The 22,293-nt window shown below is 41.8% G+C and overlaps 1 protein-coding gene across 2 annotated transcripts in view; it reads left to right on the top strand.

The window, feature by feature from the left end:
* The first annotated feature begins 1,102 nt into the window (after window positions 1–1,102).
* ELP3 (elongator acetyltransferase complex subunit 3) overlaps window positions 1,103–22,293 on the top strand; it is a 120,218-nt gene continuing 99,027 nt past the window's right edge. For both annotated transcript variants that reach the window (XM_002709449.5, XM_017337875.3), the window contains exons 1-7: window positions 1,103–1,251; window positions 2,620–2,719; window positions 7,266–7,404; window positions 12,658–12,728; window positions 13,794–13,857; window positions 19,835–19,903; window positions 22,011–22,165. In XM_002709449.5, coding sequence (XP_002709495.1) covers window positions 1,233–1,251; window positions 2,620–2,719; window positions 7,266–7,404; window positions 12,658–12,728; window positions 13,794–13,857; window positions 19,835–19,903; window positions 22,011–22,165 — 617 coding nt within the window. In that variant the 5' untranslated portion in view covers window positions 1,103–1,232. The remainder of the gene's footprint in view (window positions 1,252–2,619; window positions 2,720–7,265; window positions 7,405–12,657; window positions 12,729–13,793; window positions 13,858–19,834; window positions 19,904–22,010; window positions 22,166–22,293) is intronic.

Raw genomic sequence — 22,293 nt, 5'->3', positions numbered from 1 at the left:
ATAACAAAAACCAGAGAAGGATTCTCCAAAGAATGATAATAGAGCATCGCAAATGGAACGCATATGCCACAGTAAGTTATAGGTGGACTCAAAGATGGTGAGCGTAGAAAATGCTTTCAAGGACAAAATGGGGAGTACATCAAATATTGTGAAAAATAATCTACAACCGCAAAGATTCATAACCAGAATGGCATGAGTTGGTTAAGCAGATAGATGCTGGGCCAGAGTCCTTGAAGCGTTTTGTATCGAATTATTGGCAATCTCTGTGTAATACTGCAGTTCTGGCAGTCTTTTGCTATCATTTCTATCAGAAATGCGTAAGAACCTTCTTTCATAACCTCGCTTTGTTTTTGTCAAATTCATATTGCTTTCACGTTTGTTTTTCTGGAAAGACATGAGTAACTTTCACGACGATTAATGGCAAGTGTCATTCATCTGAGACTGAAGTGACCCGGCGCCACGCCTAAACGGCAGATTGCCACCGATTCCTGCCAGGCTCTACGATTGATTTCCACCAACACTACAGGGTTCACGCTCCCGCAGCTTCCCCGGATGTGACGCACCTGAGCCCCTATACCCCATTAGAGACCACCCACCAAACACTCAGGATTCCTGGCACAGCCACTCTACAAAAGCTTTGCCCCATCTATGTACCCTGAAGTCAAGCTTTTTTTTTTTTTTTTTTTTTTTTTTTTTTTTTTTTTGACAGGCAGAGTGGACAGTGAGAGAGACAGAAAGGTCTTCCCTTGCCATTGGTTCACCCTCCAATGGCCTGTGCGCTACAGCCGGCGCACCGCGCTGATCCGAAGGCAGGAGCCAGGTGCTTCTCCTGGTCTCCCATGGGGTGCAGGGCCCAAGGACTTGGGCCATCCTCCACTGCACTCCCGGGCCACAGCAGAGAGCTGGCCTGGAAGAGGGGCAACTGGAACCCGGTGTGCCGGCGCCGCAACGTGGAGGATTAGCCTAGTGAGCCGCGGCGCCGGCGTCAAGCTTTCTAATCCCCAAGCAGATCTCCGATTTACACGCTACCACCCCTTGCCCTAAACTGCCCAGCAAGCAGTCTCCAGAGACGTGAGGCGGGACTTTGCGCTCGCCGGCCTCTGCAGAGAGCTTTACGACCAGTGGCCGTCTTTTTTACGACAGGCCAAGGGTGCTTTGCGGCTGTCAACTTTCCCCGTGGTTTGAGTTCGTAGCGACTCGTGTCGGGTGGCACTTGCGACGGCGGCGGAGAAATGAAGCAAAAGCGGAAAGGTACGGAAAGGGAGGGTGGAGGTAGAAGGGGGGTGGTCGGCCAGCGGCTGACGCTGCGACGGTTAGGTGCTGAGCCCAGTTTTTCTGGCAGGAATCTGCTGCCCGATATAGTCGCCCCGCCCCCTGTGGTCAGTGTGCCTGTTGATTGCAGCCCCCTGTTCGCTCGTTTCGCCGATTGTGATTTTTAAGCCAGCCTGCCCTTACTCTCTATATTGTTAACAGTCGCTTGGTGCCTTTTGCATAAATGTTAGGGAACGCTTTGTTCCAAGGTAAGTCATCTAAAGAGTTGATTTAGCGCGCTCTAGGACTCTTTAATTAAATATTTGTTTAGAAATTTAATCTATTTGTATCAGGCAAATCTCCTTTTACTCTCCAAATAAGTTCTTATGCAGAACCGCAGTAAGTAAACAGATAAAAGCAGAGCAGCTGGGGGTGGAATGGAGCCATCCGGCCCCCTCCCCCTCCGGCCACCACCACCAGCAGGCTCGCCTGTGTGACACGGCCTCTGAATACCTTTGTAGAACTCTGAAGTGCTGGGTTACATGATTTTGGAAGTACTTGTCCTTTTATTATAAATGGACTTTTCTCTCAAACTGTTTTATGTGTATTATTTTTGCCTCATTAGAGGCAGCTTGGTACAGTGAAGAAAGCCTGGAAGTTTCAGTGAAAAGACCTGGAGTCTTAATTATGCCATTTACAGTGATGTTTTAACTTGCCTTAACCTCGTTACTTACCTTTGTGAAGTGGGACAGCAGTATATCTGCCTTATAGTATTATTGTAAGGTTTCTATCTTTGTGTTTTTTTTTTTTTAATTTATTTGAAAGGCAGAGTTAGAGAGAGAGAGAGAGAGAGAGAGGGAGAGAGAAGGATCTTCTATCCATTGTTTCACTCCCCAAATGGCCAACAGCTGAGACTGGGCCAGACGGACACCAGGAGCCAGGAGCTTCTTCCAAGTCTCCCATGTGGGTGCCGGGGCCCGAGTACTTGGGCCAGCTTCTACTGCTTTCCCAGGTGCATGAGCAGAGAGCCAGATTAGAGGTGAAGCAGTCAGGACTCAAACTGTTGCCCACCTGGGATGCCAACATCTTTACCTGCTGCACCACAACGCTGGCCTTGTATCTGTCTGTCATATTCTCACAGTATATGTGCTTCTACTGGGACCCTTTGCCATGTATCGGGAAAGCCAGGAATGTTTTAAGTTGAAATACAAAGGAGATCAAATTGTAAACACAGAGGTGTGTCTTAGGAACTTCCGTTACTCATTTGGTATATTAGGAGTGATTTTGGAAAGAAAACTGCTGCTAAAGATTTTCAAAGCTTTATGGAATAATATGATTTTGAACTGCTGTTGAATATTATTTTTCCAGGAGATCTCAGCCCTGCTGAGCTGATGATGCTGACTATAGGAGATGTTATTAAACAACTGATTGAAGCCCACGAACAGGGGAAAGACATTGATCTGAATAAGTAAGTGGATCTGTTAAAAGAAGACGGTCTTGTAAATCCTGTTTATGAAGTTATCTAATACTACTTGTTTTCTAGCTCATGTTTTCTGGTAGAGAATTGTAACTTTCTGTTTTGCCCTATTACTTATTTCTCTATCGCAAAATTGTTTCATTGCCTCATAGTACTAATAGCTTCTACCTTTTATTGGACACTCACTATATTTCAGGCACTGTTATGAGTGCATTGTATGTATTAGCTCAGTTAATCCTCTCATGCTATATGAAGTTGGTAATGCTGTCACTGCCATTGGGTAGATAGATGGGTAATCTGAGCCATAGAGAGGTAAACTAATTTGTCCAGGGGTAAATAACTAGCAGTTGGCAGAGCTGGGGTCTGAAGTTAGGTCGTGTGTCTTGGGAGTCCTTGTTAACATCACCTCACATCCTCTTCGCTTCCCTACTATCTTAGCAGAAGTGACAGCTGAGTGCCAAGACAACCTAATCCAGCCCTTTCTTACCCAAGAGCCTCTTTGATGTGTTCTTCCACTTCTCTCCATAATCACTTTCAGCTTCCACTTCACTGCACCGTCATGTGAGAGTGGTTTTCATCCCTCATCTAGTTTGTTTTTTTTTTGTTTGTTTGTTTACAGGCAGAGTGGACAATGAGAGAGAGAGAGAAAGGTCTTCCTTTGTTGTTGGTTCACCCTCCAATGGCCTGTGCGCTACGGCCGGCGCACCGCGCTGATCCGAAGGCAGGAGCCAGGTGCTTATTCTGGTCTCCCATGGGGTGCAGGGCCCAAGCACTTGGGCCATCCTCCACTGCACTCCCGGGCCACAGCAGAGAGCTGGCCTGGAAGAGGGGCAACCGGGACAGAATCCGGCGCCCTGACCGGGACTAGAACCCGTGTGCTGGCGCCGCTAGGCGGAGGATTAGCCTAGTGAGTCGTGGCGCCGGCTCATCCCTCATCTAGTTTTTAAAACTGTTTCCTGCAGAGGCCTGTCCTAATGAAAAGCTCTCATCACCACATGTGTGACCTTTCCGACTCCGTTCTGTATGCCTTGAGGTGCTGCTGTCTTTTACCCTCTCCTGGAAGCATCACACTTCGTGAACATTTGCTAAAGAAGTAATTAATTATTATTGTTTTTGACTATTGAGACATTATATTTACTCATTTTCCTGCCATGTTTTTAGCAGTTTTTCTTTGTTTTTATTAGTTGCACCCTTAATTATGTAAATCTTTAATGTCTAGTGAGCATTCCTCCTTGCGTGCTTTTACTACTCTAATTTAGCCCATTTAAAGCGAAAGCTGCCCACTTCCTAATACTAATCCCTCCTCAGATGTCCCCAGTCTGTTACATGAGGCTTCTCAGGCTGCCTTTATGCTTCTCTTCCAACTTGTTTTCTTTTAAAGATTTATTTATTTACTTGAAAGAGTTACACAGAGAGAGAAAGAGAGGCAAAGAAAGAGAGAGGTCTTCCATCCGCTGGTTCACTCCCCAGATGGCCACAATGGCCGGAGCTGTGCCGTTCTAGAGCCAGCAGCCTCCTCTGGGTGTGCCACATGGGTGCAGGGGCCCAAGGACTTGGGCCATCTTCTACTGCTTTCCCAGGCCATAGCAGAGTGCAGGATCAGAGTGGAGCAGCTGGGACATGAACTGGCTCCCATATGGGATGCTGGCACTGCAGGCGTGGCTCCACCTGCCATGCCACAGTGCCGGCCTCTCTTCTTCCAACTTTCTAAGCTTCTCTGCCTTCTCAACTTTCTATCAAGTTGGTCTACCCATGTTTCTTTTTGAAAGAGTTACACAGAGAAACAAGGAGAGGCAGAGAGAAAGGTCTTCCAGATTTGTTTGTTTATTTGAAAGTCAGGGTTACACAGAGAGAGAAAGAGAGCTCTTCCATCCACTGATTCACTCCCCAGATGACTGCCATGGCCAAAGCTGGGCCGATCTGAAGCCAGGAGTCAGGAACTTCCTCCAGGTCTCCCACACAGGTGCAGGGACCCAAGGACTTGGGCCATCTTCGACTGCTTTTCCAGGCCACAGCAGAGAGCTGGATTGGAAGTGGAGCAGCCAGGTCTTGACTCGGTGCCCATATTACCCGTGTTTCTATAAACGTGTGCATTCCTGGTTCTGCATCTTCCTGTGCGCCAGCCTCTTCTCTCAGCATCATCTGTGGCTTCACTGCCTGTCTGAGGCCTGTTCTTTCTTGTGTGCCTGTTTTCCGTGAATGTCTTCTCAGCACACGCCAAATTCCTCTCTGAACTCTGAAAGCACTCTGCTTTGTTTGTGTGTATTTTTATCACACATGGCTGTATCACATTTTTATGCCTTTCTGCAAACACAGTAAACGAAGACTTTGCCTTGTGCCTTGTGACATAGCATATACTTGGGTAGTCACTTGTACATGTTAGGTACTCAGGTAGCATTTGTTGAATGTGATGTAAGCACCCCAAAGGTTTTTGTAGATGGATTTAAGTTAGTAAACAGAATGACTATTAGGATTTGACCAGCGGGCACAAAGAAAAGGAAAACTGGAAAAATTATAGAGAAATGCAAAGGATTTAGTAGTCAGGATAAAGGTTACTTTTTGAGAGTTAGAGATTGGATTATGCCCCAGAAGGGGCACAAAGTGATTGGTTTATAATTGCTAAAATAGGAGTGTTTTATTTAAATTTTATTAAAATTTTGTATTTAGAAGAGCTTTTTAAAACTTTGGGAAATATAAACCTTATTTCCTGTTTGGTTCTGCATAAACATTCCTTCTTTGTAAGACTGGTTTCTCCTCAGTGGACATTTGGCAGTGTCTAGAGACATTTTTGGCTGTTAGAACGAGAAGAGTGATGTCAGTAGGTAGAGGCTGAGGGTGCTGCTAACTATCCTAAAGTGCACGCGACAACCCCCAACAACAACAAGTTAGCTGCTCCCAAATGTCAGTACTGCTGAGGTTAAGAACAAGTACAGTCAGGATAGTCCTGGAGCACTGATTTTTTTTTTTTTTTAATTAATTGATTTTTTTTTTAAGATTTTTTTTTTTGACATGGTTACAGAGAAAGGTAGAAACAGAGGGAGAGGGAGGGAAGGAGGAAAAAGAGGTCTTCCATGCACTGGTTTACTCCCCAAATGGCTGCAGTGGCTAGAACTGCACCGATCCGAAGCCAGGAGCTTCTTCTGGGTCTCCCGTGTGGGTGTAAGGGTCCAAGGACTTGGGCCATCTTCTACTGCTTTCCAGGCCATAGCAGAGAGCTGGATCAGAAGTGGAGTAGCCAGGACTCAAACTGGCATCCATATGGGATGCTGACACTGCAGGAGGCAGCTTTAACCCGCTGCGCCACAGTGTTGGCCCCAAGTAATTGATTTTTATTTGAAAGCCCACGAGAGAGATTTTCCAACTACTGGTCCCCCAAAATGGCAAGGCTGAAGTCAGGAGCTTGGAACCCAATCTAGGTCTCATATGCATGTGACAGGGACCCAACTACTTGAGTTATCATCTGCTGCTTCCCAAGGTGTGCATTAGTAGGAAGCAGGGATTGGAAGTGTGGAGGGGCACTCAAATACAGGCACTCTGTTTGGGATGTGGGAGCCCCCCATGGCATCTTTTCTTTTTTTCTTTTTTCTTTCCTTTCCCCTTCCTTTCTTTTCCTTTTCGATTTATTTATTTGAAAGAATTAGAGAGGTAGAGCCAGAAAGAGAGAGAGGTCTTCCATCTGCTGGTTCACTCCCTAAATGACTGCAGTGGCCAGACCTGAGCTGATCCGAAGCCAGGAACGAGGAGCTTCTTCTGGGTCTCCCACACAGGTACAGGGGCCCAGGGACTTGGGCCGTCTTCTACTGCTTTCCCAGGCCATAGCAGAGAGCTGGATAGGAAGTGGAGCAGCTGGGTCTCGAACCGGCACCCATATGGGATGCCAGCACTGCAGGCCGAGGCTTTAATTCGCTGTGCCACAGCACCGGCCCCTCGCCACCCCCCCCCCCTTTTTTTTGTTTATTTACTTATTTGAAAGAGAGAGGAGAGGCAGAAAGAGAGGTCTTCTATCCACTGGTTCACTCCCCAACTGGCCTCAATGGTTAGAATTGCACTGATCCAAAGCCAGGAGCCATTAGTTTGCTCTGGGTCTTCCACTTCGGTGCAGGGACCCAAGCACTTCCACTGCTTTCCTAGGCCATAGCAGAGAGCTAGATTGGAAGTGGAGCAGCCGGGACTCGAACCAGCGTCCTTGTGGGATGCCAGCACTACAGGTGGCAGCTTTACTCGTTATACCACAGCTCTGCCCCCCGCCCCCAGTGGCATCTTAACAGCTGCACCAAATACCTGCCCCCTAAGAGCACTATTTTGAACCAGACCCCCTCCTTGGTAGTCCTCTGCTTTCCTATCTGGTGCTTGAAGGTGAGAAGTTTTCTGTTCATGAATTTTCTTTTATTTCTCTGATATTTTCAGGTATTAAAGCCACTATTGCCACCTGGTAAAGGGGTAGGGGAGTGACAGGGTCAGTATTATTTATAGTTCCTTTTGGGAGCTTGTGCCAGACATGTTGTGATCTTGATAATGCTAGCTGCTTTCCTTGCAGGGTGAAAACCAAGACAGCTGCCAAATACGGCCTTTCAGCACAGCCCCGCCTGGTAGACATCATTGCTGCAGTCCCTCCTCAGTACCGAAAAATCTTAGTCCCCAAATTGAAGGCAAAACCCATCAGGACTGCCAGTGGGGTGAGTGACTCAACTCATGGAATAATAACACACTGTGTATCTGTTGTGCCGGAAATCCCTGCCCGTGTGTAACACCCAGGAAGTGAGGTGGAAGTGGCGGATTCAGACTCGTAAAGTCCATCTGTGACAACACAGCACTGGAGTGGAGACGTGGACAAAGCCAGGAAGGCAGCATGGAAAATGGTGTGCTTAAAGAAGTGGGTGGTGTTGGGAAGTCTTTAAAAGTGCAGGTTGAAGGTTGGTGACTGTCACTAGATGGTGAATGTTGGTAGCCACGCTAAGCTGATAGCTCTCAATATGAGCGATAAAAAGGCATGTAGTAATACAAGTTAGTTGTATTTGCAGCAGTTGTGAAATGAATGACGCAATAGGAGCACTATGGGAGTCCAGAGGACAGAGATGACCCTGCAGATGAAGGGGTCATGCAACGCACAGTAGAAAGCATGGTGCTTGCTTGGCCTACAAGTTGTGTGTACAGTCTTGAATAGTCACGGGAGTCAGGGCACAGAGAACTAAGGTGCAGAGTTAGAGAAGATGCAGAAGGTGTGGTGTGTGAAGAGTGGGTACCTCAGTCTGACACATTGGTAGTTCATTTGGAGAGCAGCAGGACATGAGGTCGAAGAGTGAATTTGGGAGAAGCTTGTAAAAGAACATAAAAGTTGAGACTATGTGGTCCTGGACCTGCTGTCTTTGTAAATCTCATCGTGTGATGCTTTTGTGTGTTGCCATAAGTTGATTCCCCACTCTGACCTTTTCCCAGCCTTCAGACTCAAGTTGCCTGTTATACATCTGTCCCTCTACTTCCTTCGAATCTCAAGTGCAGTGTAACCAAAACTGACCTCAAATTTGCTCATTCATCTTTCCCATCCATCTTAGTGCAGGGTGCCACCATCCACTCAGTTTTCAGAAACTGTGAAGTATATTGTCTTTCTCTCACCAGTGGTAGGAATGTTTTCCTTCTATTGTTTCTGGTTTAGACTATTTCAGTCATTTCCTACCTGGTTTATTTTGTCTTACCTAAACCAAATCTGTCTTCAATAATGGCACCAGAGTGTTCTGTCAAAAATATCAAACATGCAGATGATTCTCACCTCCAATCTGGTACTTTTTTCGCCTCCATGCTTTTATTCTTGCTGTTCAGGAAAAGTGAGCAGAAAACGCACAGCTATATACCTCTCCCTCATTCCTCCAGTTTTCCCATTATTAAAATCTGGCATTGCTTTGGTACATTTGTTATAATTTATAAACCAATTGCTACTTTATTATTAACTGATGTTGTAGTTTGTATTGGGGTTCAGTCTTGTCGTATAGTTTCTATGGGTTTTGCCAAGTGGGTAATGTCATATAGCAGTCTTTATCCTGTCATACTAATTTCACTGTCCTAAACCTGTTATTCTCTCTTCTCCCATTGCTCTAAACCTAACTTGTAACCACTGATGTATTTAGTCTCTATAGTTTTGCCTTTTCCAGAATGCAATGTATTTGGAATCATAAGGTATGTAACCTTTTTAGATTGGCTTCTTTCACTGAACAACATGCATTTAAGGTTCCTCCATGCCGTCTCATGTCTCGATAGCTCATTGCTATTTTTTTTCCCCTGAGATGTACTATTTGTTTATCCATTCGTTGAAAGACTATCTTGGTTGCTTACAATATTTGGTAGTTACAAACAGCTTTTACCTATATTCACGTGAAGATTTTTGCATACACCTGTATAGACATTCAGTTCGCTTGGGTAAATATTCAAAGAGCACATTTAGTGGAGCTTATAATAAGACTGTGTTTAGCTTTGTAAGAAACTGCTGTGCCACTTGGTATTCCCACCAGCAGTGAATGAGAGTGCTTGCTTCACATGCTTGCCAGCATTCTGTGTGTTGTCCGTGTTTTAGATTTCAGCAATTTCAATGGTTATACAGTGGTATGTCCTTGTTTTAATTTGCAATTCCCTAATGACATGCAGTATTGGTATTTTTTATATACTTATTTTGGTATCCATATTCATATCTTCTTTGGTGTTCAGACCTTCTGCCCTATTCTAAATAGGATGTTTATTTTCTTATTAGGTGTTAAGGGTTCTTTGTATATTGTAGATATAACTCTTTTATCAGATACGGATTTTCTGGTTATTTTCTCCCAGTATTTGGCTTGTCTTTTCATTCTCTTAACAATGTCTTTCCCAAAGCACAACTTGAAGTTTTAATGAAATCCACCTTACCAAGTTTTTCTTGCATGGGTAATGCATTTGTATTATATCTAGAAACTCATTATAAAGTCCAAGATCATGTATTTTCTCCTAAGTTATCTTCTGAAAGTTTTATATTTTTCATTTCACAGTTAGGAGTGTGATCTATTTTGAGATTATATTTGAGCTTTTGTCTGCTTGTTTTGTTTGGAACACCATGATTATTATTTTTACTGTCACTGTAGATAACAACTGTAATAGCTACCGTGTATGACCACCCATTATACACCAGCTAGTATACTGGACACTTCGGATATGTTTTCTGATTTTTACAAAATAGGAAAATATGCAGTAAGGGAGAGAGGAAAGATTCTAACTCGGGTCTCCCTTGTTGACTCCGGCGTCATCGCCTTTAAAATACAGTGTTCCTAGGAAGTTTTGTAGATGCGAAAGAGTGAAGAAACCGTGGGAGCAGATCCCCTTTCTCTTCCCAGGCCAGTTGCTTTTGCTGCTTTTATATATTAAAATTCTAAGTCAGATGTGCTTTGAAAGGAGAGCTCTATTGCTTAAAAAGAACTACACGTTGCTGCCCTGTCCCTCTTCCCCTGCTTTCATATCTGAGTTCACTTCTCTCAAGCCTGGGTGGTAGCTCCTTGGAAGGCTTGCCCGACTCTCCTGGCCAGGGCTGTGGATTTCCTTGGGGATAGTCCTAATATTTTCTGTAAATTTCTTGCCATTTCGTTTTGGGAAAAAAAAAAAAATCATGTCTTTCTCCTCTGCTAGGCAGTACGATTTCAGAGCCCAGTGGCAGGCCGTTATCATTGTGTAGACTCTTGGCCCTCCAAGTTCTGAGTGGCACAGAACCTGGCCTGTATGGTAGACATTCACCAAAAGATTGTTGGATTGAATTGACCTCATCAGTGGTGTGTGTAATTTTAAATAAAAGCATTTGTTTCAAAACCCAAGTTTTAAATTTATATTTTGAAAGTGAGATTTGCAAAACTATTATTTTGGAGTCTCTATAAATTATTGCTTATGATATAAACTCAATTTTAATACTTTTATTATATAATCACAAATTTACAGAAAATTTTAAAGTACAATATGAAGAAGTTTTGAACTAATTGAGAATAAATTACAAAACAGGATGCCTTTAAATGTGTTAGTATATTTCCTACAAAAGAGCCTTTTCTTCCATCACTACAATATAGCCATCACAACCAGAACACTGATATGTTACTGTCATCTTATCCTTAGACTTTACTCGAGTTTCACCAGCTCTTTCAATAGTGTCCATCAGGGCCTAGTTCAGAATCACATGTTGCTTTTAGTTGTCGTGTCTCTGGCTTGGTCTTTCCTTGACTTCATCATCTTGACACTTGAAGATTTCGGGCTGGATCTTTTCTACTGTGTACCAAATGTTTCCTTATGTTGGGATTCAGATATTCATCCTTAGCAAGGGCATTACAAAAGTGATACGGTGGGCCAGCGCCGCGGCTCACTAGGCTAATCCTCCGCCTGCAGCGCCGGCACACCGGGTTCTAGTCCTGGTCGGGGCGCCGGATTCTGTCCCGGTTGCTCCTCTTCCAGTCCAGCTCTCTGTTGAGGCCCAGGAAGGCAGTGGAGGATGGCCCAAGTGCTTGGGCCCTGCACCCGCATGGGAGACCAGGAAGGAAGCACCTGGCTCCTGGCTTTGGATTGGCACAGTGCACTGGCCGTAGCGGCCATTTGCGGGGTGAACCAACGGAAGGAAGACCTTTCTCTCTGTCTCTCTCTCTCATTGTCTAACTCTGCCTGTCCAAAAAAAAAAAAAAAAAAAAAAAAAAAAAGTGATACCGGTTACCCCTGTACAAACATACATACACTTACATCCATAATGCATACCCATCTGTTTCTATGTGGGAAACTCTGAGTTCACAGTACCTTCACTTTCTTCAGCCTACAGAGTCCCTCCTAGTTCCTTCTGTATTTGTAAATTCCTTCTCTGCCAGTAAGAAACCCAGCTTGCCCAACCGCCTCAGATAACACCAATCTTTTATCTCTTTCACCACCTACTTTCTGAAGCAGATAATTTTTCTCACCCAATTGTAGCTTGCAAATTCCTCTGAGAATGTTTGAACTCAGGCTCTGAAACAATATAGCCCCTGCTCTAAATACTGGGGTATCATATGTCTGTGAAGAGCTAGAATGGCAAAGGTTAGGTTTATATATATGATTTTTTAGAATTATAGAGTAATTTTTTTCTGAAAGGTTATTTTAATAGAATAAAACAGAATAACTGTGTCTTTAAAAGCTAACTTCTCTAAGGTACCTTTCTCTGAATGGAGGAGAGAACTTTCACTTTGATTATGGCCTTGACTAAATAACTTCAGAGTTTGTGAACTCAGGAGGCTTCCATAGCCTTCGCAGCTCAAGACAAGAACCTTGGGTGATCACTGACATCATAAATAAAGAGTTGTCAATTGTTAACAACAGGAGTCACTGTGCACTTGCTCCCTATATGGGACCTCTGTCCTTAATGAGTTGTACTATGAGAGTTAACGGTAAAACTAGTCTTCAAACAGTATTTTATACTTTGTGTGCCTGTGTGGGTGCAAACTGTTGAAATCTTTACTTAGTGTAGAGTTGATCTTCTGTATATAAAGATAATTGAAAATGAATCTTAATGGAGAATGGAATGGGAGAGGGAGTAGGAGGTAGGATGGTTTGGGGGAGGGAGGGTGGGTATGGGGAGAAGAACTGCTATAATCCAAAAGTTGTACTTATGTAATTTATATTTATTAAATAAAAGCTTTCTATAAAAAGAAGCTAATTTCTCATTTTGCAGTTAATTTACTATAAAAATATAAACTCATGTGGACAATTCCTGTGTATATTTTAAAGATGGTTGATATTAAAATATGCTCACTCTTGTACCTAGCTTAAGAAATGCAGCATTACCAATGCCTTTTAAACCCCTTTTGTATCATTCTATTTGTATTTCTCTCCCTTCTTCTTATGGATAACCGCAATCCAGAATTTTGTGTTAATTTTTTTTGCAATAAGATTTTTATTCATCTTTCTTTTTATAGATTGCTGTTGTGGCTGTGATGTGTAAACCCCACCGATGCCCACACATCAGTTTTACAGGAAATATATGTGTGTGAGTATGACAACTTTAGTAAGTTGTGTGTGTATATTTTAATTGAACCTAGTAATAGTAACTCCTCTAGATCCATTGATTAGTACAGGCTGGTAGTATTTAAAATTTTGATTTAATAGTTTTATGATTTAGTTCTCTGAAACAAGTAACCACTGATAGTATATGTCAGTATTTTAAAAATTGAACACATATAGAAAAAAAGATTGATTTATTTGAAAGGCAGAGCTATAGAAAAACAGGGAGAGAGAGAGAGAGAGAGATATTCCATCTGCTGATTGACTCCCCAAATGACTGCAACAGCCAGGGCTGGGCCAGGCTGAAGCCAAGAACTTCATCTGGGGCTCCTGCATGGGTATGGGGGACCAAGCACTTGCCATCTTCCATTGCTTTTCCTATGCCATTAGCAGGGAGCTGGCTCAGAAGTAGATCAGCTGGGTCACAAACCAGTGCCCATATAGGATGCCAGTGTTGCAGGTAGTAACTTTCCCTGCTGTGCCGCAAGAACAGCTGACATATAAAGATTTTAATTTGTTGCATAAGCAATGAAAAATGCATCGATAACTTGATATATGAAGCATGGAAACATGAGTTGCCAAAATTCCAAATGTCAAAAATTTACCATGAATTCAGATCAGAAAAGAACAAAAAATTATCCTTATAAGTAGCTGTTAGATTTTTAAAATTTAGATATTTAGAAGAATTACCAGAAGAGTATGCATGGCCTTAGGTAGGAAAATTGAGCAAGGGAAAGAGTTTGCTGAGTATGGTTACCAAGAGAGCACTGGGAGTGTGGCTCCAAACTTAGGAAAGCTTAGGTCCTGCTCTTTGCTCTTACCAGCTTGAACTTCCAAAATAACAGTGACTGCGGTTTTTGGAAAATGAATACAATTGTGTTTCTTTAGTATTTATCTCATTTACTTTTCTGTAGAAATAGTATACTTACAGATAGAATTTGAAAGTGAAGCTTCTTTGATATCAGGGTTTAATGGAGACTGCGGATACTTGAACTAAATTGTTGAACTAGGTTTTGTATCTGACCTCCTTGTTCTTTTGCTGTATTTGCAGATATTGCCCTGGTGGACCTGATTCAGATTTTGAGTATTCAACCCAGTCTTACACTGGATATGAGGTAAAGTAATTTGAGATTGTCCTGATGAGCTGTGACATCATATTTACTCATCGTGTGGTTTCACAAGTACTGGCTTTCTTAACATTTAAACATTATTTTTCTTGATTATAATTTGTTTATTCAGTGGGTGTGTACTCACTGTCTACTGGTACCAATCATTGGAGAAATACTTAGGCAAACATTTACTATTTCAGTATCCCAAACACTTTTCTAAGTGCTTTACAATTTTAAACCTTACAGCAATGTTTTGAAGATGAACACTGTTGTTATCCTAGCTTACAGCTGACGAAAGCGAAGCATAAAAGGCTTAGACAACAACAGGCACAAAAAAAAACCCACATCGCTAGAAAGCAATAGACCCAGTGTTGTTATTTTTTTTTAATATTTTATATTTTATTGAGATAACATATTTTAAATTTACGTTATAGTCAAAGGTGTATTGGCTCCATTAAATAAAGAGTTCAATATATGAAAAGTAAACAGATCATAGTCCAATAGGAAAATAGGCAAGGGATATATATGGTAATCAAAGGAAAAGATTTTTAACTTCACTAATATAGTAAATTTTTAAATAGTCACAAAATCATTAAAACTGTAATAGCATATAGTTCCTGTCATTTTGTTTGACAACATTTAAAACAGAGTTTGACAAAACAGTATGTTTGCAACAAAACTGATGTGAACTCAGGCATTTCTTCATTTCTTTCTTTGAAATTTTAGCTCACACATCTAAGGGAGAATATGTGGCATTTGTCTTTCTGTGTCTGGCTTATTTCACTTAACACGATGTTCTACAGTTCCATTTTGTTGCAAATGATAGAATTTCATTTTTTATCTATTTATCTGATGATAGACACCTTGGTTCATTCCATTTTTGGCTTTTATGAACAGTATGCTATAAACATGGAAGAGCAGGTATCTCTTGGATACAGTGAGTTCCTGTTCTTTGGGTAAAAACCCAGTGGTAGGATTGCTATGTCATATAGGAAGTCTATTTCTAGTGGGTTTTTGGTTGGTTGGTTGGTTGTTGTGGTTTTTTTTTTTTTTTTTTTTTTCCAGATTTATTTATTTGAAAGAGAGGGAGAGACAGAGATGAGATCCTCTGTCTGCTGGTTCACTCCCCAGATGGCCGCAACTGCCATGCTGGGCTAGGCGGAAGCCAATAGCCAGGAGCTTCTTCCAGGTCTCCCACATGGGTGGCAGGGGCCCAAATGCTTGGGCCAACTTCTGCTGCTTTTCCCAGGCCATTAGCAGGGAGCTGAATCAGAAGTAGGGCAGCCAGGACCTGAACCTGTGCCCATATTGGACAGTGGGGCACCAGCATTGCAGGGACGCCAGCATCGCAGGCTGTGGCTTTCCCCACTACTCCACAATGCTGGCCTATATTTCTAGTTTTTAAGGAATCTCCATACTATTTTTCACAGTGGTTGCTCTAATTTACATTTCTACCAACAGTGTAAGAGTTCCTGTTTTTTACATCCTTACTTGCTTGTTACATACTTGTTGCTCTCTGTCTTTTGGAATTAGTCATTCTTATGGGGTGAGGGAATATCTCACGGTGGTTTTGATTTGCATTTCCCTGATGGCTAGTGATGGGGAGCATTTTTTCATATATTTGATGGTCATTTGTAGTCCTTTTGAAACTATTCAGGTCCTTTGTCCATTTCTTAACTAGATAGGTTAGTTTTTGTTGAGTTTTTTGAGTGGCTGATATATTCTGGATGTTAATCATTCGTCAGATATAGACCCAGGTTTTGAACTCTGTGCTCCTCATCACTGCATCGTTCTGCCCTTTTAGCAGTGAGAAGACTGACAAGATTGCTTGTCTTAGTAGCACTTATATTCTGATATTGAAGATGGACCATGAAGAAGCAAACAAAAAATAGGAGATACTAATAGATATTAAGCAACTAAGTAAAATGGTGATAATCTAACTCCATTTTTTTAAACTTTATCTAATAAATATAAATTTCCAAAGTACAGCTTTTGGATTACAGTGGCTTTTCCCCCCCATAACTTCCCTCCCACCCACAACCCTCCTGTCTCCCGCTCCCTCTCCCATCCCATTTATATCAAGGTTCATTTTCAATTATCTTTATATACAGGAGATCAACTTAGTATATATTAAGTAAAGATTTGAATAGTTCGTACCTACACAGAAACACAAAGTGTAAAGTACTGTTTGAGTACTAGTTATACCATTAATTCACATAGTACAACACATTAAGGACAGAGATCCTACACGGGGAGTAAGTGCACAGTGACTCCTGTTGTTGATCTAACAATTGACGCTCTTGTTGATGGCGTCAGTAATCACCCTAGGCTCTTGTCATGAGTTGCCAAGGCTATGGAAGCCTTTTGAGTTTGCCAGCTCCAATCTTATTTAGACAAGGTCATAGTCAAAGTGGAAGTTCTCTCCTCCCTTCACAGAAAGGTACCTCCTTTTTTGATGGCCCGTTCTTTCTGCTGGGATCTTGGGATCTCACTCAAAGAGATCTTTCATTTAGGTTTTTTTTTTTTTTTGCCAGAGTGTCTTGGCTTTCCATGTCTGAAATACTCTCATGGGCTTTTTAGCCGGATCCGAATGCCTTAAGGGCTGACTCTGAGGCCAGAGTGCTGTTTAGGACATCTGCCATTCTATGAGTCTGCTGTGTATCCCACTTCCCATGTCGGATTATTCTCTTCTTTTTAATTCTGTCAGTTAGTATTAGCAAACACTAGTCTTGTTTATGTGATCCCTTTGACTCATAATCCCATCATTATGATCAATTATGAACTGAAACTGATCACTTTGACTAGTGAGAAGGCATTGGTACATGCAACCTTCATGGGATTAAATTGGAATCCCCTGGCACGGTTCTAACTCTACCATTTGGGGTAAGTCCGATTGAGTGTGTGCCAATCTGTACCTCTCCTCCCTCTCTTATTCCCACTCTTATATTGAACAAGGATCACTTTTCAGTTAAATGTAAACACTTAAGAATAATTATGTGTTAATTAAAGAGTTCAACCAATAGTATTAAGTAGAACGAAAAAATACTAAAAGGGATAAAGTATTAAGTTGTTCCTTGACTGTGGGGAGCAAACCGGACTAGACTGAGTTACTGGAATTAAGACTTATTCTATGCATCTGCTCTCCCACAATATGGCGCTGGGAGAGAAGTAAACAGCTTCCGCACAGCTGCCTCCAGTTCAACCAATAAACTGTAGGACTTGCTCCTGATTGGAGGAGAGCAGCGTACTCGGCGTGTGGGCAGCCGAGTTGGGATTGGCGGAGGAGGACTATAAAGGAGGAGAGAGACGGCATGCACCAGGAACATCTATGGGGAACATCTAAGGGAACACCTGTGCAGTCCCCAGAAAGCCGGCCGGCGGTGTGCCGCTCCCCTGCGGAAGTGGGGAATGTGGCCAGGGGGAACTGCCCTTCCACGGAGGTGGAAGGGATAGTAGCCAACCCGGGAAGAACCAGCAGCAAACCCGGGGAGGGCCGAGCAGACGAAAGAACAGCGCAGGGTCCTGTGTTGCTCCTCCACGAAGAGGGGGAGCGACACTTGACAGTCAGGACAAGGGCTGATCAAGTCATTGTTTCTCATAGTGTCCATTTCGCTTCTACTGGTTTTCTTTTTGGTGCTCAGTTAGTTGTCACCAATCAGGGAGAATATAAGATATTTTTCCCTTTGGGACTGGCTTATTTCATTCAGCGTGATGTTTTCCAGATTCCTCCATTTTCTTGCAGATGACCGGATTTCATTGTTTTTGACTACTGTATAGTATTCTATAGAGTACATGTCCCATAATTTCTTTATCCAGTCTACTGTTGATGGGCATTTAGGTTGATTCCAGGTCTTAGCTATTGTGAATTGAGCTGCAATAAACTTTAAGGTGCAGACAGCTCTTTTATTTGCCAATTTAATTTCCTTTGGGTAAATTCCAAGGAGTGGGATGGCTGGGTTATATGGTAGGGTTATATTCAGGTTTCTGAGCAATCTCCAAACTGACTTCCTTAGTGGCTTAACCAGTTTGCATTCCCACCAACAGTGGGTTAGTGTCCCTTTTTCCCCACATCCTCGCCAGCATCTGTTGTTGGTAGATTTCTGTATGTGAGCCATTCTAACCGGGGTGAGGTGAAACCTCATTGTGGTTTTGATGTGCATTTCGCTGATTGCTGGTGATCCTGACTCTAGTGGTTGAGAAGGAATTCTCTGAGGAAGAGATGTGTAAGTTGCATCCTGAATGATAAAATATTGGGAAAGAGCACTTGAGTGTATCAGTGTGATTTTGTTACATTAAAGTACCTGAGAAGAGCAACAGAAGACAGAGTTTAGAGGCTGGTGGTCCAAGATTGGGTAGCCCTATTGGTTTAGACAATTAGTGAGGCTAGAGGGTGGCAGAGGGATGATTGCCTGGCAAGCGAGGAAGCAGAGAGAGACACAGGAAGCATACTCAGCTTAAACAAGCAGCCATCCCTTCCTCCAGAACTGCCTCCCCAGGGCAAACCCTTGATGACCTAAAGACCTCCTACTAGCCCAACTCCCAGATGTCACATTTAGATCAGGTCTCCACCCTTGATCTGTCCTTCACATAGAATTTGGGATTTGAACAGCTGCATTCTTTCAGGGAGCCAAATTCTTTTCAGTCCACAACACCTGGCAGAGAGAGTAGCTAGAGCAAAGGACCTGAGGTGTTCTGGAGCATGGTGACAAAGGGGAAACAGGAGGTTGGAGAGACAGGTGAAGTAGTGGTTTGTAAGCCAGAGTGAGGAATCGGCATTTTATTGTAGGCACCATGAAAAGCTGTGGGGGCTCAAAACAGGGGAGTGGTACAATGTGACTTAAGTTTTTAGAAGGTCATTTTGGTAGCTATGGAAGAAAGGATTAGGGTGGGACAAGAGTGCAAGCAGGCGACCAGTGAGCAGCCTTTAAAGGGGTTGTCTCTTCAGAAGAGATGAGGAGTCAGCAAATCAAGTGGTTTTTCTTCTCCTTACATATGACCCACATCTTTTTCCTGTTTTCATGGTTAAATTTTTAAAAATACGGAAGGAATATTCTGTGGAAGGAGGTTCCTCTTATTCCTATACCATAGCCACTCTTTCCTGTCCTCCCTCAATAGATGATCAGTTTTACCTGTTTCCTCTACAGTCTTCAAATGTTTTTTTTTTTCTTTTTTTTTTTTACAGGCAGAGTTAGAGAGAGAGACAGAAAGGTTTTCCTTCCGTTGGTTCACCCCCCAAATGACCACTATGGCTGGCACACTGCGCCTATCCTAAGCCAGGAACCAGGTGCTTCCTCCTGGTCTTCCATGCGGGTGCAGGGCCCAAGCACTTGGGCCATCCTCCACTGCCTTCCTGGGCCACAGCAGAGAGCTGGACTGGAAGAGGGGCAACTGGGACAGAATCCGGCGCCCCGACCGGGACTAGAACCCAGGGTGCTGGAGCTGCAGGCGGAAGATTAACCTGTTGAGCCGCTGCGCCAGCCCAAATGTATTTTATGGGTATGCAAGCACACACATATTCTTCATCCTATTTTTTTACATTTAAGGTTACGTATCAAAACACTCTTTTATACATTAGTATTTTCATTTAGCAACCTATCTTAGGGAACAGTTTATTTCAATGGATTGTTTCATGGTTGTAGAGCATTCCATTGTATGACAACAGCATCAGACCTGTTGATACGTCATTACAAACTGTGTTGTATTTGAGAAGCTCTGTGTCTAGCTGGTGACCCTAGGATTCCACAAACATTTACAGAAAAGACACATCTGATTCACCAAGATCCCTTGCTGTGGAGATACTTATGACCAGAGGTGGAGACTAGCCAGATGCTTTTTGAACCTTGTCAAGACTAAAGGGAAGATAGGACTGTGCAGGCAGGTTTTTTAGTGTTCAGAAGTACAGAGTTTTATTTTTACTAAAACCCTTTTGGAACAATTTTTTCAGTCTGACTTGGGAATAACAATATTTTTCTTTCTTTTGTAGCCAACCTCCATGCGAGCTATCCGTGCTAGATATGACCCTTATCTCCAGACAAGACACCGAATAGAGCAGGTAAATTCTTGAAAAAACATTATTGCAAATCAGATTTTCATCTTGAGAACTTGTTGCTTGGTTTGAATTAAACCTGAAATAAGAACTAAAATAGCTTTCCCTTTGTAAGTTTTTGATATTCATCAGAAAAGGAGACTATTTTGCAGACTATTTAACAAAGTCAGAAAGGCTATGTTCTTTAGAGAATGTATATTATTTTTATAAGAGTTTTATATTCCCTGCATTTTTTTCAATTTGTAGAAAGTCATTATATATGAAGTGCATGGAATAAAAATGTGCGAACATTCTGAGACAATAGGTGGATGAGTTGAATTTTGGATTCTAATAGCCAGATCAAGGATTTAACTGGTTTGCTTGAGTAAGGGTAGGGAATTAATTATAAAGGGGTTCAAGGAACTTTTGGGGGTTATAGAGTTATTCTGTGTTATGATTGTGGTGATGGCTCAAGTACATGGATCCCTGCCACCCATATGGGAGTCACAAACTGAGTTACAGGCTCCTGTCTTTGACCTAACCCAGCCTCAGCTCTTGCTTGCATTTGGGGAGTGACTCAGCAGATGGAAGATCTCTATCTCTGTCTCTCTGTCTCTCAAATAAAAATGAAAATAAATCGAAAAATTTTAAGACTCTGATTCTATTAAAAAGGAAGCAAAAATCACATACTATGTAAATGACCTTGCATTGTTCAGGAAATATGAACATTAATACAAATTTCATAGTTTACAAGTTTAGTTTGAACTTGCCCAAATTTAAAAATGTAAGCATACCCGTAGTTGTTGCAATTATAATAGGGCAAATAGGAAATCTAAAATAAAAAGTAATGTGTACCCTACAGTGAGTGGCTTCTGAGTTTATTTAACTGTTTTTTAGTGAATGCCGTCCAGCTGTAATTTTCACTTTTCTGTGGTCCAAGTGTGCATGAAGCAAACTGGATTGTCTGTAGTAAGAGAAGACCTCAGAAAGCATGCAGAGTTTGGAAAAGCATGTTCTAAACTAACCTTTGCTTTAATTTCTGTTTAACCGTGGTATTTAACTCGTTTAATATTTAAAACTATGTTTCAATAAAGTGTGAAATGTTGATGTTTACCAAAAAGGGTGTTGAAAGACACAGGGTGATGATTCTTTTCTTAGCTGTAAATGCTCCAGAATCACCTGAGTAATTTTGCCAAAATATGTACAAAGTCTTCACCTGAGCAAGTTCTGATTATGTCTGGTTTAGGGCCCTGTCAAGATATTTTGAAAAAGCTCCAAGGTGATTTTGATGTGTGTATCCTTTGTCAGCAACCATAGATACAGAAATAAGAGTGGTCTTTTTGTGTTGATATGTATGTGCACATATACATATATGTATTTTATATGAATTATTATTTGCCATTTGCAGAAATAAATATAAATAGGGGCCATTTGTCCATAGCAAGTGAGACATCTTTATATAATACACTAATTCCAGTACATGATTTGGTACTTGCCCTGTTTCCTCAGGAATAAGATATGACAAAAATTTAAATGCCTTTTTTAAAGAATTCATCCTTAGCTTTCTGTAGTTGATGAGAGATTTGTACCAGTCCATCACCTAATAGAGGAGGCATAACATTTCATTTTTATTAGCCGGACTTTCACTTTGTTCTCTTCCAAGAAGCAGGCTTGAGATGCCGCCTGCACTTTCTTGATTTGTCTTTCTAATCTAGTGTTCTTTTTTCCCCCTTTGCATCAAGTCCTGATTATGTTGCACAATCTTAGATGCAGACAAGTATATCTTTCTTGTCCCCAGGACTTACCACAGAGTTTAGCGTAAAGCTGTGACCAGTATTATATTGAGTATTGTATTATTTTAGTTTATCTTTACTGCTTTCTTTTGTAATCTTTGTGTTTTAAGTCAAGCTTCTTGTTTATTATTTTAAATTCTCACTCACCTTATTTAAACTGTTAATATTTTTCCTTCCGACTTGAATATTTTTATACATAAAATTAGCTAAATATGTTTGATTGCTTCTCGTTTTTGAATTACACTAATGAAAACACTGCAAAGTAAAACTAGAAATTTACAGTGCCTTCTTAGGTACCTGCTTGTATCTTTCTAATGCTGACGAATTTGTATGTCTTTCAGTTGAAACAACTTGGGCACAGTGTGGATAAAGTGGAGTTTATTGTGATGGGTGGAACATTTATGGCCCTCCCAGAAGAATACAGAGATTATTTTATTCGAAATTTACATGATGCCTTATCAGGACATACCTCCAACAATATTTACGAGGCAGTCAAGTAAGAAATCCTTTTTTTTATTTTTTATTTTAATGTTAATTGTTTTTTAACAGATTCAGTATGATTTGTAGATATAAGTCTAAGAACATAATGATATTCTCCTTGTTGTATCATATTCTTCAAAGTGG

This window comes from Oryctolagus cuniculus, chromosome 2 (assembly GCF_964237555.1).
Source record: "Oryctolagus cuniculus chromosome 2, mOryCun1.1, whole genome shotgun sequence".
Classification (NCBI taxonomy): Eukaryota; Metazoa; Chordata; class Mammalia; order Lagomorpha; family Leporidae; genus Oryctolagus; species Oryctolagus cuniculus.
The sequence above is the reverse complement of the archived record's forward strand: the minus strand, read 5'-3'. Positions and strand labels throughout refer to the sequence as shown.